Below are 13,996 nucleotides of genomic sequence, written 5' to 3' on the forward strand. Positions count from 1 at the left end.
TTCATTTTTTGATTGTTGTAGGCTGTCTGTGTACCAAGGACCAGCCTGATGTGTAAACTTAATGTCTTCTTAGGTGTTTTCTGAGCCTTTCCTTGCATATGCACAGTCATTTTCTAATTCTCCTAGTATATGTAGTTGTTTTTGAATGTCTTAGTCTTCAGTGTCTGGTTCCTGAAGGGGGAAAAGCAAAGAATGAAGGAGGAGAAAATGAAAGGGAAAAACACGAACTGAAGGGGACTTGCACTGACTGGGGGAAATCCATTAACAGTGGCTGTGTGCCTCTTTGCACTGGTGTGATCAGAGGCATCGGTCTGCAATCAGAGCATGGGAACTTGTACAGAACCCCTTTGTGATTCCTGTCTGTGTTGCATGTGTTTATGGTGTGGATTCTTTAAGTCCTGTGGTAGCTATGTCTTTGTATGTTTCCTTATGAGAATAGCTTCTTTGAGACCAGGAAGAGTATTTTATTCAACTTGGAATTCTCAGAAACTAGGGCAGTTCCAGGTACATGTGGGCACTCAGATTTTTTGTATTAAATAACAAAATAATTCACCAATGGTATTTCTAGTATGATTTTTTTTTTGTACTTACAAAGTATTACAGAAAATAAGCTATATAGTAGAGGTCCTTAGTAACATTTTCTGGCCAGTTTTCAACAGTAAAAAATGGTAAGAGTTAGTCTTTGAACTTCTTTTTTTCATATCACCTGATTCTGACCACTTCAGACTGAGCAGAAACGTGCTTTTCCAGGGATCATTGTCATTCAGGGATGTGACTGTGGGCTTCACCCAGGAGGAGTGGCAGCACCTGGACCCTGCACAGAGGTCCCTGTACAGGGATGTGATGCTGGAGAACTATAGCCACCTTGTCTCACTGGGTAGGTAGTGTTTGTTTTTCATGTAGACCCCCAGTATGTGTGTCTTTTTTTATTTACAGAAACTTGCAGAGTTTTTGTAGAGTATAATAATATTTAACTTTGGAATTTGGAGGTCAAGGATGACTTATTTGTTTCGGTTATCAGAAGGAATTTGTTTTTTTCTCCCTCATAACAGGGATTAAATTAATTTTTTTTAATTGTATAGTCTTTGAGTTATAACGTCCTCCACCTTCAGAGGCCCTGAAATTCATCCAGTTTGTCCCAAGTCATACAGTTCTCATTCACAGGGTATTCCATTTCTAAACCAGAAGTGATCCTCAAGTTGGAGCAAGGAGAGGAGCCGTGGATATTAGAGGAAGAGTTCCCAAGCCAGAGTGACCCGGGTGAGTTAGTACGTATGAGCCAAATGGCACTTAGGAGAAAATTCGATCACAAAGGGTTAGTTCAGAGCTTTAAGGCCATTGAAATGGTCTTCAGGAATCACTTCTTAGAGGCTCTGGATCTTTGGAAGTAGCATGTTGACATGACTGAAATGTTCGATGTCACTGAATCATCCAGGATCTCCCAGTGTCACTTTTATACACAAATGTTATCTTTTTTTCCTCCCTTAGGAATAAATTATATAGAATTAAGTACACAGATCTTAAGTGTACACATGTACTATACGTATGTATATGTATTCTTACTATATATATGTGTATATAGAATATACACATGCGCCGTGTGTGTGTGTGTGTGTGTGTGTGTGTGTGTGTGTGTGTGGTATCTGGCTGCTTTGGTGCAGTATTATGTCCGTGAGAAACGTCCATGTCGTGTGTAGTTTATTGCTTTGTATGGCTGTGTAGCATTCCATTGTGACTATCCCAGAGTTTATCTCTTTACTATGTTATTGAAACATATTTAAGATGTATATTTGAAACATACTTGTTTTAAAGCATACTTGTTTTGAGGTATTTGAAAAACATTGATGAATATTCTTGTGTGTATCTTTTTAAGGAGGGCATAAACTCTTAATTCTGTTACATGTATGACCAGAAATGGACCTGCTGGGTAGAGTATCACATATTTAGCGTTAGCAATATTTTTTAGTTCAAAGAGTTTTCCAAAGAAGTACTAAATTATATTGCCGCGAGCAGTGTGTGAGAGCTTTAATTGCAGTTTATTGCTGTGAGCACTTGGTATTGTCAGTCTAATTGAGCCATTTTAGTCGTTATGTTGTGCTGTCTCGTTAGGTTTGAATTCCCCTTTCTCTGATGACTGATGGTGTTGAGCGTCTTTTCATGTGTGTGTTGGCTATTTGCATCTTCTTTAGCAAAGTGTACTATTCAGGTCTTTTGCCTGTATTATTTTATTGGATCATTAGTCTTTTTCTATTGAATGATAGAAGTTTTAAAATAGATTCCAAATGTGAATCTTTGGCAGATGTATGTACTGAAAATACCTTTTCTCAGTTATATGTCTTGTCTTACCATTCTCTTGATGACTTTCTGATGACAGGTAAAAAGACTGTTCTTTCTCCTGCTGAATTGTGGTTTTATCTTTGTCATTTATCAGGTGACCATGTATTTGTGGTTTTGTTTCTGGGCTTTCTGTTTTGTTCCATTGGCTGATTTATCCATCTTCTTTACAATACCATTGTTTTTTATCTTTATAATTTAATTATAAGTCATGACATCTGGCAGTGTTAGCCTTCTAGCTTTACTATTTTCTTCAAGGTTCCTTGGCTACAGCATGAATACAGAATGTTGCCAAGAACATCTTTAACCTACAAAATATATTAAGATAATTTCTATGTTTCCAGATATTATGGACAGTGCTGTGGTACTATGAGCTTTTGCATTTTCATACAAATTTTAGAATCAGCTTGTCAGTTTCCACAAATACACACACACACTCATACCCCTATACTGTTTTAAGGCTTTTATTGGGATTGCATTGATCATTTTGGAGAGAATTGACATCTAATGCTAGTGTATAGAAAAACAGTTGGTATTTGCACACTGGCCTTGTATCCTGCAACATTGCTAAGTTTTACTCATTCTGGTAGTTGTTTTATAGATTTCTTAAAAATTATTAGGTCAATAATTGTATTCTCTATGAATAAAGACAAGTTTACTTCTCCTTCCTAATGTTTATCCCTTTTTTCTTTTCTTTGCCTATTGTGCTGGCTAAGAATGCCAGTAACATGTTGTACAGAAGTGGTGAAGGTGAACATCTTTGTCTTGTTTTTGACTTCAGGGAGAAACTATTGAGTATTTTAGAATTAATTTTGATTTTAACTGAAGGATTTCTATAAATGTGCCTTATCATTTTGAGGAAGTTCTCTTCTGTTCCTAGTTTGCTAAGAGTGTTTTTGTTTTTAAAGATTTATTTATTTATTTTAGAGAGAGAGAGAGAGCAAGCGCATGCATGGTGGGGAGAGGGAGAGAGAGAGTGTCTTAAGCAGACTCTGTGCTGAGCAGGGAGTCTGACATGGGGCTCAGTCTCACAACCCTGAGATCACAACCTGAGCCAAAACCAAGAGTCAGATGCTAAACTGACTGTGCTACCTGGGTGACCCCCTGATTTTTTTATTTTTTGAATCATGAATGAGTATTGAATTTTGTCAAATCCTTTTTCTGCATGTATTGAGATAATCATGATTTTTCATATTTATTCTGTTAATATGCTGAGTAATCTTGATTAATTTTCCAGTGTTAAACCAACCTGATATGTCTGAAATACATCCTCCATCATGATGTACTTCGCTCTTATAATCACTGAATTTGGCTTTTCACTATTTTATGTAGGATTTTTCTGTGTGTGTGTTCATAAGAACTATTATCCTGTAATTGGCCTTCATTGTAATGTTTTGAGGTTTGGGGTTGAAGACTGCACTACTTTCATTAGATGAGTTGAGCAGTGTCTCATACTTTTCTATTCTATGGATGATATTTTATGAGATTATGTTATTCTTTGATGTTTGGAAGATTTCACCTATGAAGCTTTTTGGGTCTCTTGGTGGAGATTTTAAATTTCAGACAGTTAAATTTTTAGTATTTATCTTTGTTAATTTTACCATAAATACAACACATGAAACAGAACAGATGAATTAGTATTTTACTTAAAACTAAGTAACAACTTTGTGGTTCCAGTTTCTTACTCTTGGAGCAATGAGACAGAAATCAGGTGTTCTACACATACATACAAAGTTGGTATTTTGGGTGAAATATACTGATAAAATGAATGTGAGTGTTTCTATAGAAGAGAGAGGTAGCTGTCTTCCTACCCTTTTAAAGGGAGAGAGGAAAACCTTTGCTCCTTTGGAAAGAATCCTGAGTTTACACTCTAACCCTTTGGACTATGAGTAAATTTCTTCAGGGAAGAAAGAAGACCACTGTCTCCAGCCTTATACCCAGGGATGTCACTAGGGCCCCAGGTTCCAGCGCCCCCAATGAAATGTAAGTCTCTCTGGAGTCTATTCCTGTCTAACTAGTCATAAATCACTTTCCAAGTCTCATTCTTTTACCTTAAGCTCCAAGTTTTATTGAGATTTGCTCAAAAAGTCCTAGCTGTGCAGAAACAAAATTTATTTTCCCTACAGCCCCACACAACCACTCATTTTATTTTTGACTTCTGGCCAGTTTTTCTGTGTACATGCCATTCCTCAGTCATTTTGGTTTAGTCTTTAACCATCAAGGTCTGTCTTAGAAAGCTAGATGCTCTTCAGGCATTTCCATTTGCCTTTTACCTGGCCCAAGGTCAAACCAGGGGCAGCAGTTTGTATTAGTATTTTGCCCAGACTTGGCCTGCAAGGAAAAAGTCTGTGGCACATTCTGTTATCCATAGAGCTCTGGCCAGCCAGTTGAAGCTGATTTGAATGCCTTCCAGACTGAGGCAGGGCCATGAAGCATTTTAGCTCAAGACAGGGACAGATTCTGTAAGTCTTTCTAACAGAATAACCACCCAATAGGTAAACCCGCTCCCAGAGGTCATGTCTGAGGCCTGTTGCACCACCAGGTATTCCTCAAATTCTTGAATGTTTCTGATAACCACCCCTGGGTGCAGATCACACTTAGACTGCAAGTTAATGCCTGATTTTCACACATGCACACATGCAAGCCCAGTCCCAGAGGGTATACCTGGAAATAAAGATTTTGCAGTTGTTAGGAGCACCCTCCCTTAACCCCAGCATGACTTCTCATTGTCTGGTAAGCATTAGACTCCCTACCCCCAATACCAGTCCAAATATTTGATTTTGTCCTCTTTTCAGAGGGACTGCCTGAAAGCAGTCAGTTCCAAACAGTCCCACTTGTCCATGACACCATGTCACCTGCCCCTCTTCTCTGTGGTGTGCATGACACCTGGAGGTGTTCCACAGGGAAAGTGTAGGAGCTGCTGTCTTTTGATCGAGCATCAAGCAGGGCTGAGAGAAGCAGCTGCCAGTTTGAACAGCAGGGATTTGGTGCCATTTGTAGTTGGGTTAAGCAGCGTGGCTGGCAGTTAGGGAGAGCAGCAGAGGCATTTCTCCTCTGGGAGGAGAACTCCAAGAAGAGGTCTGAAGGACGAAGGTGAGCAACAGCCCTGTCCCCATGCTGTCATAAAGGTTCACTTTCCCAGGTGTCAGAGTTTTTGCTTTCCTCCCATTGTTAAAAATCTGTGTGTCTTATCAGTAACTGCAGCTTCACGTTTTTCCAGTCATCTCTACTCTCAGCCAGAACTTTCATCTGGAGGGGCTGAGTGCCAGGGAGACCAAAGCCCTGTAACAGAAAAACATTTTTACAGGGCGCCTGGGTGGCGCAGTCGTTAAATGTCTGCCTTCATCTCAGGGCGTGATCCCGGTGTTCTGGGATCGAGCCCCACATCAGGCTCCTCCGCTAGGAGCCTGCTTCTTCCTCTCACACTACCGCTGCTGTGTTCCCTCTCTCACTGGCTGTCTCTCTGTCAAATAAATAAATAAAATCTTAAAAAAAAAAAAAGAAAAACATTTTTACATAGTTTAAACAGAATTAATTCTAATCCTCGAAACTGTTTTTTGGCCATGCTCTGGGCCTGGAGTTGCTGTCAGGAGATATACAGCACGTCCAGGGGAATGGTCGGGGTGAGATCTTGAATTTTCAAAATTTTCAGAATAGGTCCATATACTTACCCCCCCACACACACATATCCCCTTTTTCCTAATCATACCCAGTAAATAGACTCGAGACCATCCCTTTTTGAGGACAGCTGCATTTAATAGTCTGCTTTGCTAAGACTTGTGTACCAAGAAGGAGGTGGGGCAAATAAACTCATTCTTGCTCATTCTTGAAAAGTCAACAGTGGTGAGATATCCTCTAGAGGAAGTTAAAATTGAGATTTGATTCACTGCTCCACCACCTTGCACCTCCCACAGGAATCCTGAGGTAAGAATACGGTCCACTTCTGTGGTCTGTGTCGTGCAGGTCCTTGCATCAGAGCTAGCCCTCTTCATGATAATAACCCAGATGGTTCGGCCAGGACCCATGGTGTTTCCACAGCTCACAGCACCACCGGGCTGGCATTTCACATCATAGTCACAGAGTTCTGCCACTGAACAGGTTGACCACACCTGCTTGGCAGAGCTGAAGGTCACAGCAGAGCAAGCCGCTAGGATAAACCTCTGTGATTCCAGGCTTTGGACAGATACCCTAAGGCCTTTCTTGCAGGGTTTTATTGTAAAAAGTCTTTTTTGACCTTGCCAGTGGTGAATTCCAAGTTGATCCACCCAAAAGATGGGTTCAACAGGCTAGAGACTCATCATCAGTCTCTAGTGGGTCAGGCATCAGATTTTAACAAGAGCTCATTAGCATACTCAAAATGACTTTTCCAAAAGGCAGTTCCCGTAGTGTCTCTCCGTCTGGACACTGCCTCCCTAATCATGTTCTCTCCTTTGCACACTCCCTCCCTTAGGCAAAAATCGTCAATCATGGAGGCTTGCTCTGTCTCCAGTATTGTAAGATTCTAGACAGGGACACTAAATCCTCACCCACAGGGGCGCCTGCATGGGTCAGTCAGATAAAAGTCTGCCTTCGGCTCAGGTCATGATCCCAGGGTCCTGGGATTGAGCGCCTGCATCAGGCTCCGTGCTCAGCGGGGAGTCTGCTTCTCCCTCTCCCTCTTCCACTCCCCCCGCCTGTGCATGTGTGCACTCTGTCTCTCAAATAAACAAATACAATCTTAAAAAAAAAAAAAATCCCTACCTACACACACTTCTTTCCTTGATGGGAATGACTGTCTCTAGGACTTATGCCAAATTCTCTCCTACCACATATTTTTGGATGTAGTAGCCATAAAACAATACAAAGCTGTTTTTAAAAATTCTCCCCCCCCTTTTTTTCTTAGTACAAATTTTGCAGCAACTCCTGGCAGCTAAATTCAGCATTGGCAGGTTTACTGTCACAGCTGTCTGGACCCCGGCTGGGGCAGGGCTGGGGCTGCAGGGCTGCCATGGATGTTTTTTAGGTTCCCCCCACCTTTAAAATTTCTTCTTTGACCCATGGGCTGTTGAGAAGTGAGTTGCTTCAGTTCTTGAATTCTAATTTAATACAGAGAATTTCACTTTCTTGAAATAATTTCAGTTGCTTGAAATTTGTTGATACTGTTTTCATAAATGTTCCATGTGCACTTAAGAAGGAGATATAGTCTGTAATTATTTTGTATAATGTTCTATAATGGTATTTTTTCAGGTCTTCTGTATTCTGATTGTCTTTTGTCTTCTGTCGGATACTAAGGTGTTTTAAAATCTCCAACTGTGATATTTCTTGAAGCTGTATTAATTAGGCAAATAGAAATTTAGGATTGTTACATGTCACTTTGTAATGGACGCTTCATCCGTGATGCAGTGCCTGTCTCCATACATGCAGCGATACTTTTGCCTTTGAGTCTGCTTCTGGTATTCGTGTTGCTACACCAGCTTTCTTTTCTTTAGAGTTTGCATGGTATGTTCTTTTCCATCCTTTACCATCAGCCTTATCATTTTCTTATATTTAAAGTGTGTCTCTTATAAACTGAAACAGTATTGTTTGTTAAATCTAGTCTGACGTTTAAAATTTCTTATTTAGATTATTTAGTCCATTTATGTTTACTCGTATAATTGGACTTAAGCCTACAGTCTTGCTATATCTTTTCTTTATGTGCCATATCTTCTTCCTTATTCCTCATTTCACAACTCCTTTTGGGTTTTTAAATTATTATATTCTTTTGCCTCTCTTCACTTTTAGTTATATATTCTTTCAGAAAATTTGTTAGTCTTTTAGAGGTTACACTATACGTAACAGTATGTAAGTATGGACACCAGTGGTGTGAAGATGTTCAAAGTCATGGGAACTACATGAGATCTTCTTGCTCGTGAATATAAATAAAGGAGAGATATGGTCTTATGGCTGAATCCTGGGGCACCACGAGGTTTAGAGGTTTAGAAGTGATGAAGATGAGGAGGATTGAGCAGTGGGGACTGTAGGAGGAATCTGTGAGGACAGACTAAAGTTGAGAGAATATGACGTTCTGGAGGCCAAGAGAAGAATGTATTTCAAGGAGAAGTAAATGGACCTCAGGTTTGAAGATGGAAACATAAAGTTGGCATTTTAACCTTGACTTCTTAGAAACAGGAATACAAGAAGGACTAACAGATGCAAATCGAATCCCACTTTCAAAAGAACTAGCAGAAAGTTTAACTCTCAACAACAAAACAAGGGGAAGGGTTGCCAATAGCAGTGAAATATCAGGTGGAGGTGTGTGCCAAGCTGCGGATTTCAGAGCTGCTACTTTCGAAGGTGGAACCTCAGATTGTCAAACCTAATCTTTTAGAACAGCAGGAAGGACTTTCAGTGTGGTGGTAGATCTCTGTACTGGGTTTCTTCCTGAGAAGCAGAGGGATGGAGTGGAATGAGGACTCATAGGCACAAGCTGTGTTGGAAAGCTGCAGTCCATCTGTGAAGTGGGAGAAAATGAAAAAGACTTTATACTTGAAAAAACTAGAAGGACGTGTCTCAGTTGAAGAGTAGTAAAGATTGAGGAGAGCATGCAGTGCCCTTGTTAAACATTCCTGCCAGTTTGGAATATGGTTCTCAGTTCACCCCGTAGGAAAGCTGGATGGGAAAATAACTGGATCAGGAAAAACCCACCTCCTTCAGTGTTCAGGAATTAAAAAAAATAATAACAGCCATCACAAGATATATTCAAAATTATTACAAGAAACAGGAGAAGACAGGACAAGCAAGTGGTAATTCACCTGAAAAATGTTGTCATGTAATGCCTGAATATTGTTAACTAGTTTTTAATATAAATTAACAATGAAATAATGGCTTTGGGTATGCACGAACATAAAATAGGCAAATAAGAGATTCTGAAAGAGATAGTAAGACCACAGGAAGATGTATTATGAGCTGTGTTGTATCACAGGAAATAATTGGGGAAAAAAAAGATTAAATCACTGCAGTAATCAAAACACAATTTGGAAAAACAGATGTAGAAAAGATAATGCTGAAAATATAGTAGGAAATATGGAGGTTATAAATGAGAAACCGAAACAACAAAGGGTGTGGAAACAGTGCCTGACATCAAGTAATGGCTTCTTGTTCTCATTACATATGTTTTATAATGTTTATCCCAAGTTTCCTTTGCCAAGACAAGCTCATTGAATACTTTCGCTCACTTCTCCATCCATGTCTGTCCATCAAGAAGTTAATTCCTGGTCATATAATTAGGCAATAGTATTTTACCCCGCCCCGGATTTTGATTTTACAAAGAGAAAGGTCTCAGTTTCACTCCTTGATAATCTAGAATTACACATTATTAACGATTTTGCTTGAATGGAGCCACATAGAGCCAGATTTTCATAATAATTCAGAAAGTCATTACCACAAATTCTTTGTAAACTTACATGCCAGGTCTTCAGGCATTAGATTCTGATTTGTCAGATAGACATTAACACAGAGACTGAAAAATCATATCTGTGTTATCGTTCTTGTTTCTTCTTACCCGAAATAACACATGCTCATTTTAAAGTTATCCTGGAACATGAAAGTCAACCCTGTGTCATCCCCCTCATACACACACATCAAGTCCTAAGAGGAACAGGACACATTTGATGTGATTTACACAGTTTTGTTAATAACATTTAAATATTTATTTTCATAATAAAACTAACATTTATTAATATCATAAATATTAAATATATTATTCTTTATATGCTTTTTTGAATCTTTCATTAGCATTTTACCATAGTTGCTGGTTTTTACAGGAGTGTTTTTAAAAGTACAGACATTAAACCACTTAATATTTCAGTATGATGCCTAAAAACTTGTGTTTGGTAAAGCTCTCCAGTTAATTCTGATAAAAACCATTTGTTAAATACCATTGACTTGATATCTATTCAGAGTGTTGAAAGAAAATCATAGGTAGAGTTATAGCTGCCAGAAACATAGTTGAATGAAAATCAGAGCTGCATGAAAGATTTAAAAATTCAGTGTTTAACAAAAACATTGTTATAGCAGTGTAGCTCATGTTTGTGTTAAAGTAAATTATACAAACAGGCTTTTTAAAAACTTTTTATTTTAATCATTCAGTGCTTATCAGGACAAGTGCACTACTTAATCTCCATCTATTTCACCCATCCCCCCCACCTCCCCTCTGGTAACCATCCATTTGTTCTCTGTAGTTAAGAGTCTGTTTCTTGGTTTCTCTCTCTTTCTTTTTCCCTTTGGTCATTTGTTTTGCTTCTTAAATTCCACATGAGTGAATTCATATGATATTTGACTTTCTCTGACTGACTTATTTCATTTAGCATTATATTCTCTAGCTCCATTGATGTCATTGCAAATGGCAAGATTTCATTCTTTTTTATGGCTGAATAATATTGCATTGTGTGTGTGTGTGTATCTTCTTTATCCACTTGTCAATTGATGGACACTAGGGCTGCCTTCATAATTTGACTACTGGAAATAATGCTGTTATAAACACAGGAGTGCATAACCAAAAAATATTAAGGTACGGGTAAATGAAAGTTCCAGGATCAGGTTTAGAATTGTAGGTTTCAGGGGATCGAGTGAAGATGGCGGAGGAGTAGGGGACCCCTTTTTCAGCCGGTCCCCTGAGTCGAGCTGGATAGGTACCAGACCAGTCTAAATAACCACGGAATCAGCCTGAGACGCAGGAAGATACATCTGGATCTCTACAAATGAACATCTCCAGCGCTGAGTATTGAGGTACGAAGAGGGGAGCCGTGAAACCGCGCACAAATATTGGAAGATAAATGGAAGGGGGAGGGAGCCGCCACGTTCGGGTGCCGGGAAGTGGCAGCCACCTGCACGGGGGAGCGAGCGGACTCATGGACGGCACCCTCAAGAGAGCGGACTGAGACCGGTGAGCCAGGAGCGCGCGCCACCAGGCATCTCGTGGAACACCGGAATCCCGGTGTGCTCACGGGATCCAGACTGAGACCGGGAGCTCCCGGAGCGCGCGCGGGGCGGCTGGCGGCTGGTGGGCCACCTGCACAGGGGAGCGGGTGGACTCGAGGTCAGCACCCGCGAAACAGCAGACTGAGACCCTGAACCGGGTGCGCGCACCACCAGGCTTCTCACGGAACTCCGGAATCCCAGTGTGCTCACCGGGCATAGACTGAGACCGGGAGATCCGGGAGCGCGCAGGGCGGCTGGTGGCTGGTGGCGTTAGAAACACAAAGGACAGAGATGCGCCGGCCCTGGAAGTGAGGGCTGGGAAGCCGGGTGTGGGGCGCACATCCCAGGATGCTGCAGGGTTGAGCAGCACCAACAGAAACAGAGTTAAAGTGGCCAGAACATCAGTGGAGAATAGGCCGCAATCCCTCTGATCTGAGACAGAGGCTGAAACTTGGCCGCTGCTGCTCTGACTCTCAGAAGAGGTACAGCAGACTGCCAGGGAAAGCCGCCAGAGAACAAAAGCCTGGAAATACCGGCTCAGGGAGTGCCCATCCCCATCCCCCCTCGCAGGGGACACGGAGACTCTACCCAAACAGGGTCAAACAGGGTTGCCTGAGTATCGGCGCGGCGGGCCCCTCCCCCAGAACACAGAAGGCAGGCTGAAAAATCAAGAAGCCCACAACCCGGGGCGCCTGGGTGGCGCAGTCATTGAGCGCCTGTCTCCAGCTTAGGGCGTGATCCCGGAGTTCCGGAAAGGAGTCCCTCATCGGGCTCCTCTGCTGGGAGCCTGCTTCTTCCTCTCCCACTCCCCTGCTTCTGTTCCCGTTCTTGCTGACTGTCTGTCTCTCTCTCTCAGATAAATAAATAAATAAAATCTTTAAAGAAGAAGCCCACATCCCTAAGATCCCTATAAAACAAGGGGCACAGCCTGGGACCCAGTCAATAATTTGGGCTCTGGACAACCCCGCAACCTCTCCTCATCAGAATGACAAGAAGGAGAAGCCCCCACCAGCAAAGAAAAGACAGTGAGTCTGTGGCCTCTGCCACAGAAATAATGGATATGGATGTAACCAAATTATCAGAAATGGAATTCACAGTAACGATGGTCAAAATGATGAGTAGAATTGAAAAAAGTATTAACGAAAAGGTTACTGAGAATATAGAATCCCTAAGGACAGAAATGAGAGCGAATCTGACAGAAATTAAAAATTCTATGAGCCAAATGCAGGCAAAACTAGAGGCTCTGACGGCCAGGGTCACAGAAGCAGAGGAATCGGTTAGTGAATTGGAGGATGGGTTAATAGAGGAAAAAATGAAAATAGAAGATGGTCTTAAAAAACTCCATGCCCACGAATGTAGGTTACGGGAGATTACTGACTCAATGAAACAATCCAATGTTAGAATCATCGGCATCCCCGAGGGGGTGGAGAAAAACAGAGGTCTAGAAGAGATATTTGAACAAATTGTAGCTGAAAACTTCCCTAACCTAGCGAGGGAAACAAACATTCGGGTCCAAGAGGCAGAGAGGACCCCTCCCAAGCTCAACCACGACAAACCTACGCGACGTCACGTCATAGTGCAATTTGCAAATATTAGATCCAAGGATACAGTATTGAAAGCGGCCAGGGCAAAGAAATTTCTCACGTACCAAGGCAAAGGCATCAGAATTACATCAGACCTGTCTACACAGACCTGGAATGAGAGAAAGGGTTGGGGGAGCATAGTTAAAGCTCTTTCAGAGAAAAATATGCAGCCAAGGATCTGTTATCCAGCAAGGCTGTCATTCAGAATTGATGGATAAATAAAGACATTTCAGAATCGCCAGTCACTAACCAATTTCGTAACCACGAAACCAGCCCTACAGGAGATATTACGGGGGGTTCTATAAAAGTAAAAAGGCCCCAAGAGTGATACAGAACAGAAAGTCACAATTTATAGAAACAAAGACTTTACTGGCAACATGGCATCATTAAAATCATATCTCTCAGTACTCAGTCTTAATGTTAATGGCGTAAATTCTCCCATAAAACGCCACAGGGTTGCAGATTGGATAAAAAGAAATGACCCATCCATTTGCTGTCTACAAGAGACTCATTTCGAACCCAAAGATGCATTCAGACTGAGAGTAAGGGGATGGAGTACCATCTTTCACACAAATGGACCTCAAAAGAAAGCTGGGGTAGCAATTCTCATATCAGATAAATTGGATTTTAAACTACAGACTATAGTTAGAGACACAGAAGGGCACTATATTGTTCTTAAAGGAAGTATTCAACAAGTGGATATGACAATTATAAATATATATCCCCCCAACAGGGGAGCAGCAAGATACACAAGCGAACTCTTAACCAGAATAAAGAGACACATAAATAAAAATACATTAATAGTAGGGGACCTCAACACTCCACTATCAGAAATAGACAGAACACCCTGGCAAAAACTAAGCAAAGAATCAAAGGCTTTGAATGCCATACTCGACGAGTTGGACCTCATAGATATATATAGAACACTACACTCCAGAACCAAAGAATACTCATTCTATTCTAATGCCCATGGAACATTCTCAAGAATAGACCATGTTCTGGGACACAAAACAGGTCTCAACCGATACCAAAAGATTGAAATTATCCCCTACATATTCTCAGACCACAACGCTCTGAAATTGGAACTCAACCACAAGGAAAAATTTGGAAGAAACTCAAACACTTGGAGACTAAGAACCATC

At 41.1% G+C, this 13,996-nt stretch overlaps 1 protein-coding gene across 1 annotated transcript in view; it reads left to right on the top strand.

Annotated features, from left to right (window-relative positions):
* The window catches only part of ZNF37A (zinc finger protein 37A), a 41,738-nt gene that overhangs the window by 15,822 nt on the left and 11,920 nt on the right, over positions 1 to 13,996 (top strand). Inside the window, exons 4-5 of the mRNA XM_045802342.2 lie at positions 751 to 877; positions 1,165 to 1,260. Of these exons, the coding sequence (XP_045658298.1) occupies positions 751 to 877; positions 1,165 to 1,260 (223 nt within the window). The remainder of the gene's footprint in view (positions 1 to 750; positions 878 to 1,164; positions 1,261 to 13,996) is intronic.

The sequence above is a fragment of the Ursus americanus genome, chromosome 6 (assembly GCF_024610735.1).
Source record: "Ursus americanus isolate L20-20 chromosome 6, mUrsAme1.1.p, whole genome shotgun sequence".
Taxonomy (NCBI): domain Eukaryota; kingdom Metazoa; phylum Chordata; class Mammalia; order Carnivora; family Ursidae; genus Ursus; species Ursus americanus.